The 19261-nt window shown below is 40.7% G+C and overlaps 1 protein-coding gene across 2 annotated transcripts in view; it reads right to left on the bottom strand.

Moving 5' to 3' along the window:
• The window catches only part of LOC138261134 (otoancorin-like), a 208860-nt gene that overhangs the window by 99911 nt on the left and 89688 nt on the right, over positions 1-19261 (bottom strand). For both annotated transcript variants that reach the window (XM_069209811.1, XM_069209810.1), the window contains exons 5-6: positions 16592-16619; positions 11300-11384 (exon numbers count right to left, since the gene is read on the bottom strand). In XM_069209811.1, coding sequence (XP_069065912.1) covers positions 11300-11384; positions 16592-16619 — 113 coding nt within the window. The remainder of the gene's footprint in view (positions 1-11299; positions 11385-16591; positions 16620-19261) is intronic.

Raw genomic sequence — 19261 nt, 5'->3', positions numbered from 1 at the left:
AAAGATATTTGATATCAAGAATGCTGAAATCCGTAAATACAGCAACATCTGAAAATGTTTATAAATATCTAAATAATAAATATCTAAAGATAAATATAAATCTTGGTGCTTAATGATGCATGTATTTGGGTCAACAAACAGTGCAATAACGGTATCCTGTCAGAATATCGTAGCCCAATAGTATGTTTGACAACAGTATCATCACTTTAGTACTGTTTTCAAAAATATCGGCCCACTGGAATAAGTCATTGGTAATCAACACCCAATGGAGCAATATCCTTGTAAAACATATTTAGGACATAAAATGCCTGTCATGTGATATATTTGCTATTGTGGAAAAATATAAAAGACTACAATTTCGGCAGATAAGTGCTTACAGAAGAATAATAGATGTACTATTCCTAACTCCACATCTATATACCTTGAAGATATATATATATTTATATATATATATATATATGCATATATACATATATATATATGCATATATATATATATATATATATATATATATATATCCAAGAAAGAAGTGACTCAAACAGATGATCTCATTAAAGAACAAAAATATATTTCTACTACAACGTTTTTTTTTACAAGCTGAAACGTTGTAGTAGAAATATATTTTTGTTCTTTAATGAGATCATCTGTTTGAGTCACTTCTTTCTTGGATATTACATTTTCTTGTGGCTCTTTGTATCCTTTGGGATCCAGATTTTTGCCCTGGTTGACTGTTGTTTTCTTGTGATCCTGCATCTTCTAGTATATATGTATATATATATATATATATATATATATATATATATATATATATATAGTCAAAGTACCTGTCTGTGGAGTTAGGTATAGAAATTCTATACTTACTTACCATCAAATATTTCAGTTTTGATAGTTTATCCTCGATTTTCCCATACCATGATATTCTGTCCTTGATAGTCAAGGGGCACACCCAACCTGCAAAAGGCATCAAGTCAACCATGTTGTCCATTCAGTAGTTTAATGGATGACGGGATGCTTAAAGTGCACACTTGGAATGCTAGGAAGTTGTGCAGACTGGGGGATTGTGTGAAGTGACTGCCTTCTATTGCCTATGCAGTGTAGAGAGAAAAACAGTTCTCTTTACCTAGTCCTACATTTGTAACAATCACCAACAATAGACATTCTACAAAGTTGCTTTGATTGATGATGTCACTTGGGATTTTGAGATCTATTATGACATCATTTACTGGATGACACCATTAAATATGCCAAAGCTTTCCCATTTTCATATTAAATTTGTTGTAAATTCTAGTGGGATTTTTCAATATTTTCAAAAATTGTAAAAGTCAGTATTTTTCACTGTGTACCCCTTTACGGTCCGTAAAAGGGACAGGCATTGTGCTTTTTCTGTGCTTATGAATAATTTTGCTTTTGTTTCCTTCCTTTTGTTCATTACTATAGTAAATTCTACCACCAGTTCTCACATAAGTCATACTCCCTTTCTTTGTACCCTTTCCTTGAATTTCCTCTTTAAAGTAATGTTTCATTATTTTCCCTACCTCTATCACACTTTCATTTTCCAGCACTCAAACTCCTCTTCACAGCAGTCCAGTCGGACCTCAGATAAAGGATGTCAATACAAGGATATGTTTGCATTTCATTAAGATGTGATTATTTGTTTCTCAGTGTACTGTGCACAGCTCAAAGATTAACTCCTAGATTTTCTGGGCTAATGTAGGCATTGCAGTAGGCAGAATTTCAGATTGACCCCTTCTAGGTGCATGAATAATGCAAATGTTGATAATAACCACTGTTCGTTTGGTAAGAGTGGATGTGGCTCCTAGAAGCATGGTTTTAGACCATCATGATGTAAAAATAAGCACAAGAATGCTAGCTGCAATACATTATGGAAGGACCGTGATTCAGCAGGTATCTGTATGCACAGTGAGCTTCCTTGCCTCAATCCTGATACCTGATCATTCGAAAAGAAAAGCTTCTTCCTTCTCTCACTGAAGATAGATGGAAACATGCTTGTGCTTCTTACCCTTAACTAACACCATACTCAGAGTTGGCTGTTACATAGCAATGCACAGCGTGCCAAAGTCATAAGAGAAAAGCAGTGTTCTAAAAAATGGAGTGGACCTAGGTCTTGGGACCTAGTGGATTGTCACAAAGGCATATTAGGGACTTACTATGACCAGAGTGGGTCACAGTGTGAGCATCAATGACAGGACAGTGCTCAGAGGTAGAGGCTGCACTTGGACTGCTTTGACACCAGAGGTCACCAAAGCAGTAGGAATGCAGGAAAATCTCGTGTTTTCCTATTTCCACTGAAAAGCAAATACTCAGAGAGGACCCACAGGCTACATAGAGCTCCCGTCATGCTCTGCGGCTGAGGTACATCTGTTATTCAACAGCGTCCGACAGCATCCAAGATGGCGGACGAGGCGTTCAGCGGCTCTGCACGAGCTTCCTGACCGTTGCCAAAAATTTCTCCCTAAGAGCGCATAGCTCCAATATTAACAGCCCCACTTGTTGGAGAGATGGAGGCCGGGTGCATGAGATGGGCTGTGCCAAAGTGATAAGGAAAGGGGAGAGCCAGCAAAGATGTAGGCTGGCAGTGTGGCATGCGGCTTGATTCCTCCTCCTCTCGCTTACCAGCCTGCAAGGACCTGTGTCAGAATTCTCAGCTTGCTTATAGGTGAGGGAGTTCTCCATGGTGGTGAGTCTCTAGCGGAGTGCGTGGGATGGACGAGATATCTGCATGGACACAATATTTTTGATAAAACTTGGGAAGAGAAAGCACTTACCCGTGCGGCCACTTTAAGGAGAAAAGAATCTTTGCAACTTCATCATTACTATTGAACTGTTCATAGGCATAGTAAGACTTGGGTAGCTATCTACAAATATTGGTGTTCCTGAGGAGGAGGAGATGGAAGGAGAGTGTAAAGACGCTTTATGTCCTGAAGGAGGGGGGGCTTAAAATCCTCTAGGAGCTACAAGCACCTAGAAGGTCTGTCTGTAACACCAGTAGCGTCAGCACCTACGAAATAAAAGCAGTCTTACAGTACTGCATGTCAAAGACCTGGTGGGGGTGGGTGGAAGCGCAACACAGAGTCATGCACTAGGCACCCCTCAGGGCAGAGCAATACCCTGGAGTTGTTGCGGAAGAAGCTCCTGTAGCTCGAGCACTGGCGCTTACCTACGGCAACCAATGAATCAGTTCTCAAGAGACTCGCTATCGAAGAATCAAGCCACCCGCAAACCTTTGTGCACCGCAAAACATCATAGCCATGCCTCAGGAACAAAAGGTAGCTGGCTTAGGACCCTGGGGTTGGACCCTTTAAACATCTCACCGATCATTCTCCTGATAACATAGTGCGCAAAGATATAGATGGACCCCTCCTATGTACCCTCGAAATTAGCCCATTTCAGGAAGAGAATTGGAGACTCTCATGACAGCTGAGGAAAACGGCTTTAGATCCAGAAGCTTCACAATCCACAGTCATGAAGAAAAGCGAGGAGAGAGGGGGAAAATAGCAGAAAAGTCCTTGGACCCCTGATACAGATGGAAGTGCTTTGAGTCTTCTACCTAGTGGTGCATCCAGAACGGGGTCCCAAGGCACTGCGCAAGGAAAAGAGCATGGGGTTGAGACATAAGGCATTCAGTCCTGAATGGGGGACGGAACAGGCAAACTACCATGCCACTCCTGGTTCAGCATGCCAACCACAAGCAATCTTCACTTTTCCCCAGTCGGCCTTGAGTTCAGCTTCTGGGTACCTTTCGCAGGCCACTAGTGCACAAGAGATCAATGGGTGAGCTCTACAAGCAATATCTCATCCCCCCAAATTGGGATCTACAAGTAGGGAAGTAGCATCCCAAGTGGTGGAGTTGGGCAACACACAAGATTTATCATCAGACGCTAATAGTGTCCTTCTCCAGATCTTGGGTGAACTAAGGGTAATAAAAATCTCCCAGGAAGAAGAACAAAAGAACAGGTCAGCAACTTTGTCAAATCCACACTACTGTGCAAGAGCTTACAGTGCGAATATCAGAAGTGAAGCAGTGGGTCTCAGACCTGGAAGGTGTATATGCTGGTGGTGTTCGCTTGGCGCAGCAAGGAATTTAAAAACATGATCCGCAGCTTCCAGAACACTGGCTCAGGTTGATTGGGGCTCAAGTAATACTGCTTCAGGAGACACATCTGGAAGCTTCTGCCAACCTACAGATTTTCCTCCTATGCTTTTTATGCGTCTGTAAATGTGGCAGTCGGGGCGGGGGGGTGGAGATTCTTTTGGCTCAAAACTTCCCAGGTGAGGTGATTCAGGTTGTGTGGGACCCTAAAGTCAGGTGGATTTTGATTACTTTATGGGTCTATCATCAAGTAATCCGCCTGGTCAGCTTTAATGGGCCCATAGTTAAATGAAACGACCCCCTCAGAAGAGGTTTACAATGATCTGATACCTCTTAAGGGTTTTGTTTTAATTGAGGATGAATTTAATATTATTCAAGATGTAACCTGGAATTGCTTGCTCCTGCATATTTATCGGAATAGGCCAAAAATCAGCTTGGTTTTTTGCCAAGCTATCAAGAGAGCTAGGTTTGGTAAATCCTTGGTGGCTTGATCACCCTACAGAGTGAGAACTCACATGCTACTCTAAACGTTTTAATTCTGTCTTGCATATCAACTTATTTTTAACCTCTAGAACTGGCATGCTTTCAAACCCCTATTCCGACCACTCCATTACCTTTGTAGAGCTTAAGATGCAGGCTCTTGCAAGGGCGACCACAGTTATAACTTGATAAATCTTTATTAACTGAGGAAAACTGTGTGGCAGCCATGCAGGTGAGGCTTGAACAGTTTCTGAAGTGGAATGAGGACACAGCGTCTACTGCTGCCTTGTGGGGGGCATGCACGCCCTTTATTTGAGGAGAAGCAATCTCCAATCTAGCTCGAATTAATAATTTGCGTTTAGAGGCAATCTCTTCCCTACAATATGAGTTAGAGAAAGGTTGCAAAGCAGGTACTTTTCTTCATACAATTAATTCCAAAGCGAACTTGGATGGTGCAGGTCAAAGATTTATGCAATTCTTTATCTCTAAGGAATGAATTAATCAAAACATATGTTTTCAGCAGCCCTATGAGGAAAGTGAATATACAGGATGCTTTCTAGCTGCAAAGGGTCATTAAATCTATTTTTGATGCTAAACAGAACCACATTGTCACAGAGCCTGTGCAGACTAACAAAGTTTTCTTAGATCACTATGCAGATCTTTACACCTCTACTCTCAATCCGTTGACTGGAGCAATTGATGACTTTTTGCATCCAGTAGAATTACGGGTATTAAATAGGGAACTAGAAGATATGATAAGGGGCTCCGACTACAATCACAGAAACTAAGAATGCCATCAATCTCCTGCCTAATGCTAAGGCATGTGGTACTGTTGGCCTGCAAACCAAATTTTATACGGTATTCTCCGTCCAGCTGGTGAAGCTTTTAACAAAGCTATTCTATGCGTTTCTAGAAGGAGGGAAAATGCATAGTGAGTTCACTGAGGTGGTTATTGTAAGCTTTCTGAAGAAGGACAAGCCTCCTACAGACCCTGGCTCACATCGCCTCATCAGTCTGTTAAATTGTGATTATAAATTATTCGCTAAAATGTTGGCGTTAAGAATTGCATCCACCAAGCTATCAGTGGTACATGGCGACCAAAATGTTTTTTTGCCAGGCAGATCAATGACAATCAATACAAACTTTCTTATTCAAGCAATTGACTATTATTCTAGGAATAAGATCGAGGCCGCAGTCATCATGCTAGATGCTCAGAAGGCTTTCGACTGTGTCCAGTGAGATGTTCTGTTTGCCATTTTGCTTTGCTTTGGGTATCCCCCCAAGGTAGTTCAACTGTTGAAAAATCTATATGTCAAGGCGGTGGCTAAAGTTATGATTAATGCACTGGCGGTAGGGCTTATTCCAATAAAAAGGGGTACCAGAGAAGGATGCCCTAAGTTTCCAGTTCTTTTTGCTTTGTTTTTAGAAACCTTGGCCATGGCCCTTAGGCTAGACCCTCAGATTCGGCCCCTGCTTCCTGGAACCTCAAAACTAAAACTGTTTGCCGACTATGGGCCAGATGTAGCAAATAAAAAATTAGCGAGTTGCAAAGTGCGAGTCCATGCGACTCGCAATTTGCAACTCGCAAATTGGTATGCAGTACGGTGTCTCAGACACCGACTGCAACTCGCTATGGGGTCGCAATGACCCACCTCATCAATATTCATGAGGTGGGTCGCAAATTGCGGCCCCATAGCGAGTATAGGCACTCGCAAACATGGAGGCCTGCTGTCGTCAGCAGACCTCCATGTTCGTGACTGCTTTCAATAAAGCAGTTTTTTTTTTTTAAGTGTAGCCCGTTTTCCTTAAAGGAAAACGAGCTGCACTTTAAAAAAAAAACTAAACCTTTCGTTTCGGTTTTTTTTCCGGCCAGGTAGTGGTCCCTTGGACCGCTACCTACCCTGAAAAAATATTTTTGGGTCCATTCACAAAGTGGAAGGGGTCCCATGGGGACCCCTTCCAATTTGCGAGTGGGTTACCATCCACTTGAAGTGGATGGTAACTGCGACACCATTTGCGACCGCGTGCATACCACTCAGACTCGCAAATAGGAAGGGAACACCCCTTCCTATTTGCGATTCTGAAATGCATATTGCGAGTTGGTACCGACTCGCAATATGCATTTCTGCATTGGGAAACGCGTTTAGCGACTCGCAAACGGCAATTTTTGCCGTTTGCGAGTCGCTAAACGTTTCCTACATCTGGCCCCAAGTGATTTTTTTACTTAGCAAGTAATGCTCACAATATTTTTGAATACCTTTAGTAAAATGAACACCTTTTCTGATATCAGAAGCTACAAGATTACCCAGAATAGGTCTGAGTTTCTTCTTTTTCATTGTTTACCTTCGAATTTGCACATTGTCATGCAAGAGCACTTTTTGGCTACTAGATCAATGAGGTATCTGGGCATTTTCAGTTACCATAAATTGTTGGATTTATACAAACTAAACTATGTCTCCATATTAAATACAGTGAATGCATTACTAACTAATTGGCATACTCTACCTCTAACATTCATAGGATGCTATTGCTTAGTAAAATATCAGTTCTTCCCTTGTTCACCTTTATATTTTTGAATGTGGTGGTTGAAGTCTGTCAATCTTTTTTAAAAAAATCATCCAAATCATATGCTACTTCCTATGGCAGGGGAAAAGGGAACGTATTAAATTATCTACAATTCAGCTCAACACAGAGGGCTAGTCTTCCACATACGCGAAAGTATTGCCAAGCAACTTTCCTGGACTGGCTGAGCCGCGCCACGCCACATGTGAAAATAGCTCAAGAAATTGTTTTTATTTGTAATGTATGCTCAAAGAAGTTGGCGTTCAGCTCTCCCCTTGTCTAAAAATTCCAAAGCTTCTCAAACGCTCTTGATATAAGATACCGCACATTTTCACTGGAAATGTAGCCAGCTCCAGAATGAATATCGTTTCCCCCGCTGCACCCCCTAATGTTACTAAGGGAATGTTGGCTGACTGGATTACCTTTCAAACAGTGTATTGTTTGTGGTCAAAACAGTATACATGAATTTTAAAGTACTGACTAACTACTTTTCTGAACAACCCTGTGCATAACAGATCAGACGCCATGAGATATCAGAAAGGGAAAAATAAGAGGAGGGTACAATGATCTCGTGAGAAAAATTGATTCATCTTTCCAGATACAATAAACTGCCTTTTGAAATTCACAAAAAAGTCACAATCAAGTTTGGTTTCTCACACTCTTCTTTGACATTGCATCCATATGTGATTGATGGTGTCCACGATTACAGCTTTTAGACAAAGGCAATGGCACAAAGAACATGGGTGTGTGTACAGCCTGAATGTACCGAGATACATGTCCCGGGATACAGCTAGAGAGACAGTTTTCCCAGGTGGCGGTCATATTTTGCATGACAGAAACCTAGACCACCAACTAAAATGAATACAGTAATATTGGAGTCAAAGTTATAAAGTAATTGATTAAGATTGTGTATAATACAGAAATGAGTAATTACCATCGGGCCTATATCACAACCATTGCTAAGAAACTGGATAACATAAAAGTAACAGTCTACAAGGTGAAGTATCAATTCCACCATATTTCACGTGGGGGACAATACTCTGGTAGGAAAAGTGTCAAGGCCGAGATTGTCGCAAAGTTGTAGGTGCCGATTTACTAAGGTTTTGCATCAGGGTTGCGTCACTTTTGTGTTACAGCCTGGACGCAAAATACTTTTGGGCATTTAATAAGCTACACAGAGTCACTGGGTTACCTTGCATTGGGAAGGCATTACATGGCTGGAGCATGGGGTTCCCAAGCATCCACCCATGTATTTCGCATTTTGGAGCAATCCCAGATTTAATAAAGCAAGTGAACCTGGGAGTGCGTCAAAATGCTAGCCTTCCTCAGTGAGGAGTAACAAAAAAATATATATTTATGTCTATGTCTGCAGCATTCCCCAGCACACAACAAGGAGAAATATGCCTCTGCGGATTATTTTTGTGCATGAAACTATCCCTTTCTGCACAAAACGATTCTGCCCATAACACAGGCACCCTTGCACCATGGCGTAAGGGATGCCTGCATTGGTACTAGGCAGCCTCGTGTGCGCCAGCACAGGGAAAGACCTAAAGAGTGTCATATCTTAGTAGATATGTCGCTTTCCAGCTCTCTGTTTTCCAATAGCACTAGTCCTATTCTAGGATGGCCGCTTACCCTTTGTTACCCCCCTGGCACCACCTGTTGTTCTCAGTAGGCTTCTTAGTTTAATTCTTGAATCCAAACTCATTCAGCATGATGTGTAAATCATAAAATTTCCTTTGAATAGATTTTGGATTTCTGTAATTCACACTGGCTGTTTGGAATGCACTTTTGGATGTGTTTATAATGAATTCCTGAGAATAGAAACATGGAATAAATAACATTTGGGAACTCAGTTGACTGAATTGATTATACATTGATTACAAATTGTTTACGCCTTAAGATGAATGAGCTTGGATTTATGGGTCAAACTAGGAAACCCACTGGGGACAGGAATAGTGCTATTAGGACACTGCAAATTTAATTTACACCTAAGATCAGAAGGTGACACCCCATGACTACACCATTTATGTTATGTTTGAAACAGTGTGAGTGATTTTACCTCAATAAGAGTGTGCTGATTCTCACTTTTAAGCTTCTCATTTCTCTCCCATTCAGGCACCTCAGTACAGCAGCATGCCTAGTTACACTGCTTTGAATACATTATAAGTAAATCTGCCTGTATCTTTTAGAGATAAGCAGAAAATTAAGAGAAACATCATATGATGGGCTTCCTTCTAAGGTGAATATCGGAGGCAATAAATACTAAATTGGACCCTGCCCCATACTTAAACTGAGCACACAGTCTCAGCATTAAAATCTGAGATGCGTAAGACCTGAGAACCCTTTTCTGCGACTAGTAAATGAAAAGTCTCCTGGAAACAGCAAAAAAGAAGGTTGCTCATTCCATTACATAGCCCAAAATGCGTGTTTTAGCCTACTACTCTGAGTAGACCCTAACAAGAGAAAAAGATAGGACACCACAAAGCTGGGGACACAAAGGACCAATACCTGTAAAGGATGGGTGTGGAAATCGGACAGGGGTAGTGAACCTGGAGTAAGGAACTTTATTTCTGTTTTTGTTTAACTTTTTTTCCTGTTCTTCCATCAGGAAGTTACTTAATGTGGTGCACTTACCTGTCTTTTCATTACCAAATAAAAAAAACACAAACTCTGGCTGCTCGCAAAGCTAAGTAGTTTCTAATATCACCCAAGCTCACAAGCATGCTGCCCTTGTCAACATTACAAAGACACACACGATTGTGACACCTGCTCAGGAAGGGGGTTTTGGTGGTGGTATTACTCACAACATCATACCCACCTCTAACATAAGACTGAGTACTTAGCGTTCCTATTATTTTCTTGTCTTTGGTTCTAGAAATGTGAAGAAGACCTATCGGAAACCACCAGACAGTGTCCCCATTTTCCCACTTCCAGAACTTGTGCCCACCTCAAGGTGGTTTAGGTTATCCTTGGGGATGACACATTGCAGGGTGAGTTGGATCTATCCCGTTACTGTAAGTATTGCTACATCTACATTGTGTAGATTAGTGTATTGATACTAGGGGAGCAAGAAACCAAAGGGAGAAATCCAAATCCGGCCATGACCAGGGTCTCCAATTGAGCAGCGTGTAAGAGGGGGATACTAATAGTGCTTGGATACAGGAGGGATGAAGTTGAGGTTTCCCCATATGTACGTCCCCCCTAAGGGTTCTGGATTCTTCATAATATTAACTCATAGTCAGACCAGCTATCTCCCAGTCCCTGTATTCCCCTGCAGGACTATCGCTCACTCTCTGATGAAGAAACACTTCTTTGTGTCCACCTTCCCCGGGCGAAGCCACTTCCTGCAGCCCAGCCCATGATCAGTAAGTGCAACGTCTGAATAAAGGACTGCATGCAATGACATTGCCATTTTGCATACCTGCACAAAAGAGGTCGACTGTCATCCTATTCACAGCATCCTATGTCCTGACCTGCTAAAGAGGCAAGAGCTCAGCTACAACCTATAGTTGTCCATAGACCCTCTGGGTTTAATCTGCTAAACCACCTGGTCATTAAGGGATACCTGCTGCTCTCAAGGACACCATAGTCAGAAAAGAGGATAATTTTTGTATGTTGAAAATACACCTTTTGACTCCTAAGAGGCTCTCTACACCTGTTCAGAAGACGAAGCTCTTGCCAGAAGCAAGATACCTGGGCTGTCTCACGTAAAGCTACAGAGAAAATAATTCAGCTGAACCCAAGGCACTATCTAGAGTTACCTGCAGTGAATGCAGAGGACGTGCAGTAGGTGTTGGTGTTGAAGACACACAGGTTTACTACACAGGTCCACTCTAGAAGTCTTCTGCTCTCGGTGCCTTACCAGGAGTGTGACGGAAAACAGGTGAGACATATGTCTCTGTCTGTGCACTGTGATGCAGAATAATACGATTTTTATAAAATGTAAAACATAGTATAATAATATTAACAGATTCAACAACTTTTTAATTTGCAGTACTACTGAATTCTGCACATGTTAATGAATGCGGGTCGGAAGTAGGAATTCTGTGCCAGGAAAATGAGTTTTCATAACTGTCCTTCTTTTTGGTTGAATTATCAATCATCCACTTTTCTTACACACACACAGTAAGATGGATAACTCACCTCTGAGCAGGCGTATTCAGCAAAACTAAACTTGCAGGAAGACTCCCCACTGAGAAACAACTGCACAAGGTTTTGTAATGTGACGCTGGAAAGAGAAAGCAGGTGGAAATCATAAACTCATGGAGCAACATGTCTGTGAACAATTATCAGTGTTTCCTCAAGATCTGATAAGTCCCAGTTCTCTCATTCATACTCAATGTTGTTAATTTGTATGTTACTGTTGAAAGATACTAAGCTGAAGACAAATACTAATAGAACATGTAAGGTTACCAGAAATCAAGGTCAAACAAAACCATACATACAGTGTTCTTCCTGGAACAAATACTCACAATACAAAGCTACCCACAAGTACTCAGCGCACCAAAATTTATGCAGAGTTTGATGGTCCAATTAGATTTAGAGGAACTCCTGAGCATTCATTGAGAAGACTATGGCTACTGTTGGCCACATCTTGCAAACCCGCGAGGCTGTCTCCGTGAAAGTCACATGTAACTAAATTCACCAAGAGTCACTATTATACTCTTTGTCCACAAAAAAATCGTTGTTCTGCAAGGTCTGGTTTTACACCATAAAACCATAAAAAATATAAGCACTTCAATAAGACAAACTATATTAATTCACAGAGACAACAAAACATATTAAAAATGTATAACCCCAAAAACACATTTACAATAAATACTATAGACATTAAAATACATTTAAAAATAAAAACAAATTCTATAAAATATAAAAAATAAATTCATGCTATGAAATCTATTTAATCAATATTATGAAAACTATTGGAATTTAAGCATATTAAATATACTATTCCCATTCCTGCTCTAGGTCATACAACAGGAGTCTACAGTCACTGCGATAGTAGGGAAAGTGTTGGACTTCGGAGGGCTTAGATTTACTAATCCTTCTCCAATCTGTGCAACAATAGGTAAAGTGTTGGACTTCTGAGGGGTTAAACTTACTATTCCCACTCCAGTCTAAGCAAAAGTAGGGAAAGCGCTGGATTTCAGAGGGGTGAAAGTTACTATTCCCATTCCAAGCAGTGCAACAATAGGGAAAATGTTAGACTTCAGTTAATTTTACTATTCCTATTGCAGGCTAAGCAAAAGTAGGGACAGTACTTCACTTAAAAAATATTACATATAGAAACATATTAAACTCCTAATATAAAATTATTAATTAGCATGAAAAATATATATATGTTTGTTAATACTATTCAATAAGTATCAATTAATAAATGATTGTTATTCAATTATCAATTAATTAACTTCCCACTGTATAGCCCTCTAAACCCAGCAGCCCACACCTAACATATAACTAAAATCAAGTAAATATTTAATTAATAATACATTCCCACCCTAGACCCTTTGCAAACCTAGTAGCCTGCAACTAAAATAACTAAAATAAATCAGTATCCCATAATTTACCTATTTAAAATTCAATTAAATAATAATGTTTAAATAATAATTAATAATGTTTAATTATCAATTAAATAACTTCCTATCTACTGAATACCCCTATAAATCTAGCATCCAGAATATAAAATCTATGTATAATAAATTAGTATTCCATATTTTACATCATTTAAAATAAATTAATTAATAATTAATAGCAAATTGTAAATTAGTTATTACTTAACTTCCCACCCAGGCCCCCTAAAATATAATATGCATATTTAAACCTCATTTAAATATTTAACAATAATAATTAATTGTTAATTAGTTACTACTTAATTAACTTATCACCCTATGCCCTACAAACCTAATAGCCCACGTTACATATAACAAAAATAAATCAGTATTATGTAATTTACATAATACATTTCAATCCTGTAATTAAATAAAATGTATTAAATAATTCATAATTAATTATTACCAAAGTAATGTCCCATCCTATCCCCTACAAAGCCAACAACCTGATACAACACCATAAATTACTATCACAAATTAAATAAAAATGAATCTAAATTACTAAAAATGATGTGCTGTATCTTGAAATAAATAACATTGATATAAAAAATTGTAACACATAAAATTATTCTATCAGCTAAAACACATTAAAATAATTAAAAAACAACTATACTACTGAAAACGACAGTAAAACATTGATTTTATTAAAAATTATATTACTTATCTAAAAAAAACGATATTCTTGTCAGCGATATTCTTGCATCATGATATTTATGTTACACAATATTTTGTTTCCAGTATTTCTGTTTCCCTATATTTACAACTCGATACTATCTCTGCTCAGTTTCCAATGATAAAGTGTCACATTGGAATGTTAAGATGTTATGGTATTCAGTTTTAATTGAAGTGTTAAATGCAGTGTGCCTCCAATTCCTTCCACTCTGGAGAACTCAGAATCCTCTAGTTTCTAGAGGAAACTCTAAATAAAGTGCAGAATTCAACAGCTGAATTTCCTTCACTATAACATCCCTGTGGAAGAGGACATTCTGACAGTAGATTCCACTCCATATTTAAAGTTTCCTTCAAAAATTGGGGGATATTCATTCCCTACAGCTATAAGGCGCTTAGGTCTTCGAGATGGGTGGCTTGATAGGAATGTGGCATCATGAGCTTGCACCACACCTGTCAGGAGTGGATGGTGTGATCTGTTATATATGTTTACCCTGTTATGGTGCCCTGCATCTTGATCTAAGTTGTTTATTGTGACTTTCTTCTAAAAGGTGTTAAATTTGTCTTTCACTTCACCTAACCCATGTGACAGTGATGGTAGGTATCCCTTAGAAGGGCTTAATAGATGGGCTGTATCTTGCAACATACTGTCTGAGCTTTGGCTTTGTTGTCACAAATGGCAAATGTCCCAGTTCCAATCTGTCTCTATCTCATATTGCCTTAACATAGTGTCCATTGTCCTCCCTGTCCATATATCTTTCTGTTTTACTCCTCTCCTATCCCAATGTCATCATGTCCGTGTGCATTCCAGTTCCTGTATTTCTCTGTATTCATCTTCCTCTGTCTCCCTTCCTAGTGCATCCCACTTTCTCTATGTTTTATTCATACATATCTGAGACAGTGCTCTGCACAAGCTACCTATCTAGTCAGCAGCTGGGGAGGTGCTAAAGAGTTATGAAAAGAAAAGGGAAATGGGGTGGGAAGGAAAGAAGGAGTATAAAAAATGTGAGGAGAGATGTAAGGGGAGAAGGAGATTGGGTTAAAGCTTGAGGTCCTAGTAATGAAGTGAGGGAAGTAGTCTGTGGGCAGGGAGCAAGTGTGGACAGAAAGGGTAGATAGGCAATAGCTAATATGTCAAGATGTTACGAAGTAGGTATTATCTACCGGAAGTTTGCAATACAATGTGTTAAGGAGCACTGGGAGGAAGAGAAAGAAGGTATGGATTGGGAGGTGTTCTACTACAGATCGAGTTTTATTTATCATCCTGCCAAAATATTGCATCCAGAATATTCAATGCCATAATGCTAACAGTAAGTTGATATAAGTAAAAATAGGTTTACTATACTCAACTCTGCATCTATGTACATTGATGATTTAAGAAATTGGATTAATATTTGGTGGGGTGACTACCCGACTCATGGAACAATCACAACCATTGTCAGGGTGTATCCTTAAAGTCAGTAAGTTAACCTGCGCTCAACCCCCTGGAAGCTATGGCACAGAGCAGACAGGTGTGAGTCACAGCAATGCGTAAAGTATTTAGAAGTACCAAAACAGTAATAAAGTCGAAATGCAAAACAATAAAAATCCCAAACCGAATTAGAATAGGATTTAATTTAGAGCAGTTTAATAAACAAAATGGCATGAAAATTACAAAAAACTAAGTGGAACCAAAGATATGATTTTTAAATGTTTTAAGTAGGAATAGCACCAGGAAGCAATTTTCAGCAATGAAAGTCAATGGCTGCAGTAGTCCAGGACTTACGAGCAATTTGACTCAAACCATAATGAAACGTGAGTCGTATTCACCTATCAGGATTGTCTTATTAAAAATGTTACCTGCTAGCTTTTGTATTTTAAGTCCCAATCCACCCCAGGAGTACTCTTCTAAAGCCCCCAAGGCAATCACTGTGGGCCTTAGAGACCCAAAGGGCATTTGGTAAAGACCAAAAAGGAGGGTCCAGTCTTGGTCCCATTGCCTCTGGTCAGCTAAGCAGTTGCAGCAAAAAGCCTCTTGTAGTTTGTTGAGTCCTTATAGCTTTAATAGAATGTCAGCCCTATGACTCTTAGGCCCATATTTATACTTTTTAAGTGCAGCATTTGCTCCACTTTGTGATGCAAAAACGGCGCAAACTTCCAAAATACAATTGTATTTTGCAAGTTTGCGCTGCTTTTGCGTCACAAAATGATGCAAATGCAGCGCTAAAAAAGTATAAATATGGGCCCTAGAGTCCACTTTGTGGTCCTCGGCATGAGAAAGCAGGTTTAGACTTTTCAGGGCTTGTCTCAGGTCACAGACAGCTGGCTCAGTCCTCTTCTAATCTTTCTCAGGTTCAGCGGTGTTCTGAAGTGGGTTCCTGGGGGAGCAACATTTATGCCTGGCACAAGTTGGTGGCTGGGAAATTGCTTCTGGGAAAGCCCTAACCAATGGCCCAAATGGTTCCAGCACTAACCCTACCCTTTTTGGACATTTTCAAGTTTGTTTAAAAATGTCCATTTTGACGAGTTTCCTGACCTGCAGGAAATTGGATTCAAGTGTAGGAGAGGCCTGACGATGTAATTCACCAGTTAAAGCAAAATGTTGGGGTAGATGCAATCTCTTGTATCAATTTCAGTTCATAGTTCTATTACTATTATTAATTCATTTGCTGCTTCCTGTGTTTGAATGTATATTCCTGGGCAACTGAGTGATAGGAGGAGTAAATATGCATGTTTGCATTCTGTTTGTTAATATATATTATAAACTCATTTTAATTTAAAAAAAGAAGTGGAGCTTCTTCCTGCCTTTAGCCAGTAACAGTAGGTGGCGCTCTGTTGACGACTTGTTGTGGTGCATTGTGGGAGGCAGATTAGCTTTTCCAAAATAACCATGTCGCCCCCATACACCTAGCACAAACTTTATTTTAATTATAAATATGTAATCATAGCATTGTGATATCATGATATATCTAACAGCCTTGGCGAGATCAGAACTACATTGCTCAATTACTACAACTTCGGTTTTAGCTCGGTGACAAGTCCCATCTTATTCAATCTTCAGCCTCATGACACATTGGATTTAGGACTACTTCACACTATCTGGAGGATAAGCATATTTTGCATAATTTTAGGTACATCAACAGGTCCTATTATAAGCATAGGCCAAGTCCACACTCACCTTGTTATGTTTGTACACATAGAGGTTACTGTTAAGGACAAAGAAGTACAAAAAAGGTTAAAAACTGTACATTAACACGTATTTAAGATTCTTTTCTGGTTGTGTTAGTTGTTTTCTAGAGCATTAATCATCTCACCTCTCTAGTGAATATTGTTTGTTAAAATGAATGTGTATTGAGGGACTCAAATCCCACAGGCACAGTTACTATATTGAACATTTGCGGGTTCATTACGCTTTGATACCATTTAATATCCACACAGTCTATTTGGGTGACTTTGCAGTATTCCCATGGACCCTGGTGAGGTTTTGCAGCATCTCTGCAGAAGAGTTCCCACTCCCATCCCTCCCCAATACTGCCCCTGCTAACTGAAGTCCGGCTGCTCTTGTGGTTGTTCAAAGCTCCCTACAAGTCTCATCCCAGTGCCCTCTTCCTTCATGGTAAGGAGGCCATTATGACTTGGCAGACGGAAAAGGCTGCACGGCAAACTCCAACAGTCAGGTTACCACCAGTTCAGTCCCATTCCCACGGGCCCCATTAAGAGTTTCCGGTTGGGTCAGCGGGTGGAAACAGAGTTTCCACATGATGGTCCAGCAGGAAACGGTCTACAACACTGATGCAAGCTCATAATAGAGTCTGCGGCAATGCTGTAGTGCGTAGGGTGCACAAGCACCCGTCACGATTTTCACTGTCTGCTATTGCGACGAGGCTGGCCACAGGGGCCCCTGCACCCCGTCCCCACCAGCCTTTACATGGCAGGGCTACCGCTGTGTAATCGTCGGTGGAGAAGAGACTCATAATCCCCAGGGCGGCGCTGCTTGCAACCCTGCCCTGGCGAATTAGTACGACCAGCACTGCCAGCCCCTCCGGTGGAGGAGGGCTGGCAGTGCTGGCAGTCCGACAGTGGCGCAACTGCCACAGTTGTAATGTGGCTGTCGGACCGCCACATTGGCTGCGGTCCGACTGCCACCGTGGCAGAGTCATAATGAGGCCCTAAATCTTTAACCCTGATGCAGTATCTCTCTTGCCGCAACTCCCTACTCCTTGTAAAATTACCTTCATGTACATTGATGAGTTGTTTTGTAGTTGGTTTTGCACTTATAAGTCACAAAGATACCGGCATACATATGTATACTATTTTATGTTGAATGTACTATATAATCTGAACCACGGACTAGTATTTTGCTTGGCTTTCTTCCAAAATGATAAGTATTTTTATATCGATCTGCACTTACATCAACTCCACAATACTGAATACCACTATATTGTAAAGGTAAGTAGATCTGAAGTTAAGAATAGTAAATCTGTACTCCCTTATGTATGCTTACCTTAACAGTATGTCAGTAGTTGATATTCTTGAGTTGGTATGTGTGCCAGCTTACAGTGTTAAACTCACTAGTCTGCCATACAACCATCACATTTTTGGATTGATTGCTACAAATCTTGGCCACTGACAGACTAACATCATTCGTTGACCACATTCATGCACTCCTGTCCAAATTGCTGAGGCAGCACAGCTACTTCACCTCATTCCTGGCTAGCACAAAGACTCAACATTCTATGAAGAGTTGATTTTTTTGCTCATGGCACTAGGAGATGACCACAACCATTGACAATGAGTTAAAATGTTATATGTTTAATGCCACTGTACCAGCCACAAAAGACAAACAGTCTTCTCATATGTGGAATGGGAGGGTGCTGCTCCATTTGGAAGAGGCAAAGGGGGGCATTAGGACTTTGGCGGTTGGAAAAGGCCGCCCGCCAAACTCCAGCGGTCAGGTTGGCGCCAGTGCGGCTGCCTTGCAGAGGGCCCCATTAGGAGTTCCCCGCTGGCCTAGTGGGGAACAGCCCACAACATTGACGCCAACTCATAATTGAGCTGGTGACAATGTTGCAGTGGGTAGGGCGCAATAGCACCCGTCGCACTTCCACTGTCTGCAATGCAGACTATGAAAAGTGCAATGGGGCTGTCCATGGGGTACACTGCACTGCCCATGTCAAATGCATGGGCAGAGCAAGGGGCCCCCATGGGGCCCCCTGCACCCTGTCTCCACCAGCTTTTAACTGCCATGTAAAAGCTGGAGGAGAGGGGGGTCGTAATCTCCAGGGCGATGCTACCATGGTGGATTAGGACCGCCAGCACAGCCAGTCCCTCCAGTGGAGGGAAAATGGCAGTGTTGGCGGTCCGACTGTGGCCCAAATGCCACGGTCATAATGTGGCGGTTTGACCTCCGCGAAAGAGGTCGGACCACTGCTTTGGTGGCGGTCAGACCATCACTGTGGCCCTGAATTAGGGTTGTTAAAGGGGCCAAAATGTTTAGTCCCCATCTGTTAAAGGATATCAACTATTTTCCAGATGTAATCTGTCTACTTCCTTCAATTAGCGGGACAATGCATCTTTGGAAATACACAATAAGTGTAGTGTTTGGGTATTAGAAAACACAGCCATATGAAACAGATAATTAGTCCAGTCTTGTCTGCGAAATGGCCTCTTTACATGAGATGTTCAACTTTGTTCTTATTTTTGAGGTCAATACAACTTATAGAGATACAAGTTGTCAAGTTGTTGAATGTCGGAGGGAGCCACACTAGTCCGAAGTAGCGATCCATTTAGTTTTTGTCTGCAGGATCACATCAATTGTTTTTGTCTAGTCTGTAATACTAGTACTATC

Source organism: Pleurodeles waltl, chromosome 10, assembly GCF_031143425.1.
Source record: "Pleurodeles waltl isolate 20211129_DDA chromosome 10, aPleWal1.hap1.20221129, whole genome shotgun sequence".
Taxonomy (NCBI): Eukaryota; Metazoa; Chordata; class Amphibia; order Caudata; family Salamandridae; genus Pleurodeles; species Pleurodeles waltl.
The sequence above is the reverse complement of the archived record's forward strand: the minus strand, read 5'-3'. Positions and strand labels throughout refer to the sequence as shown.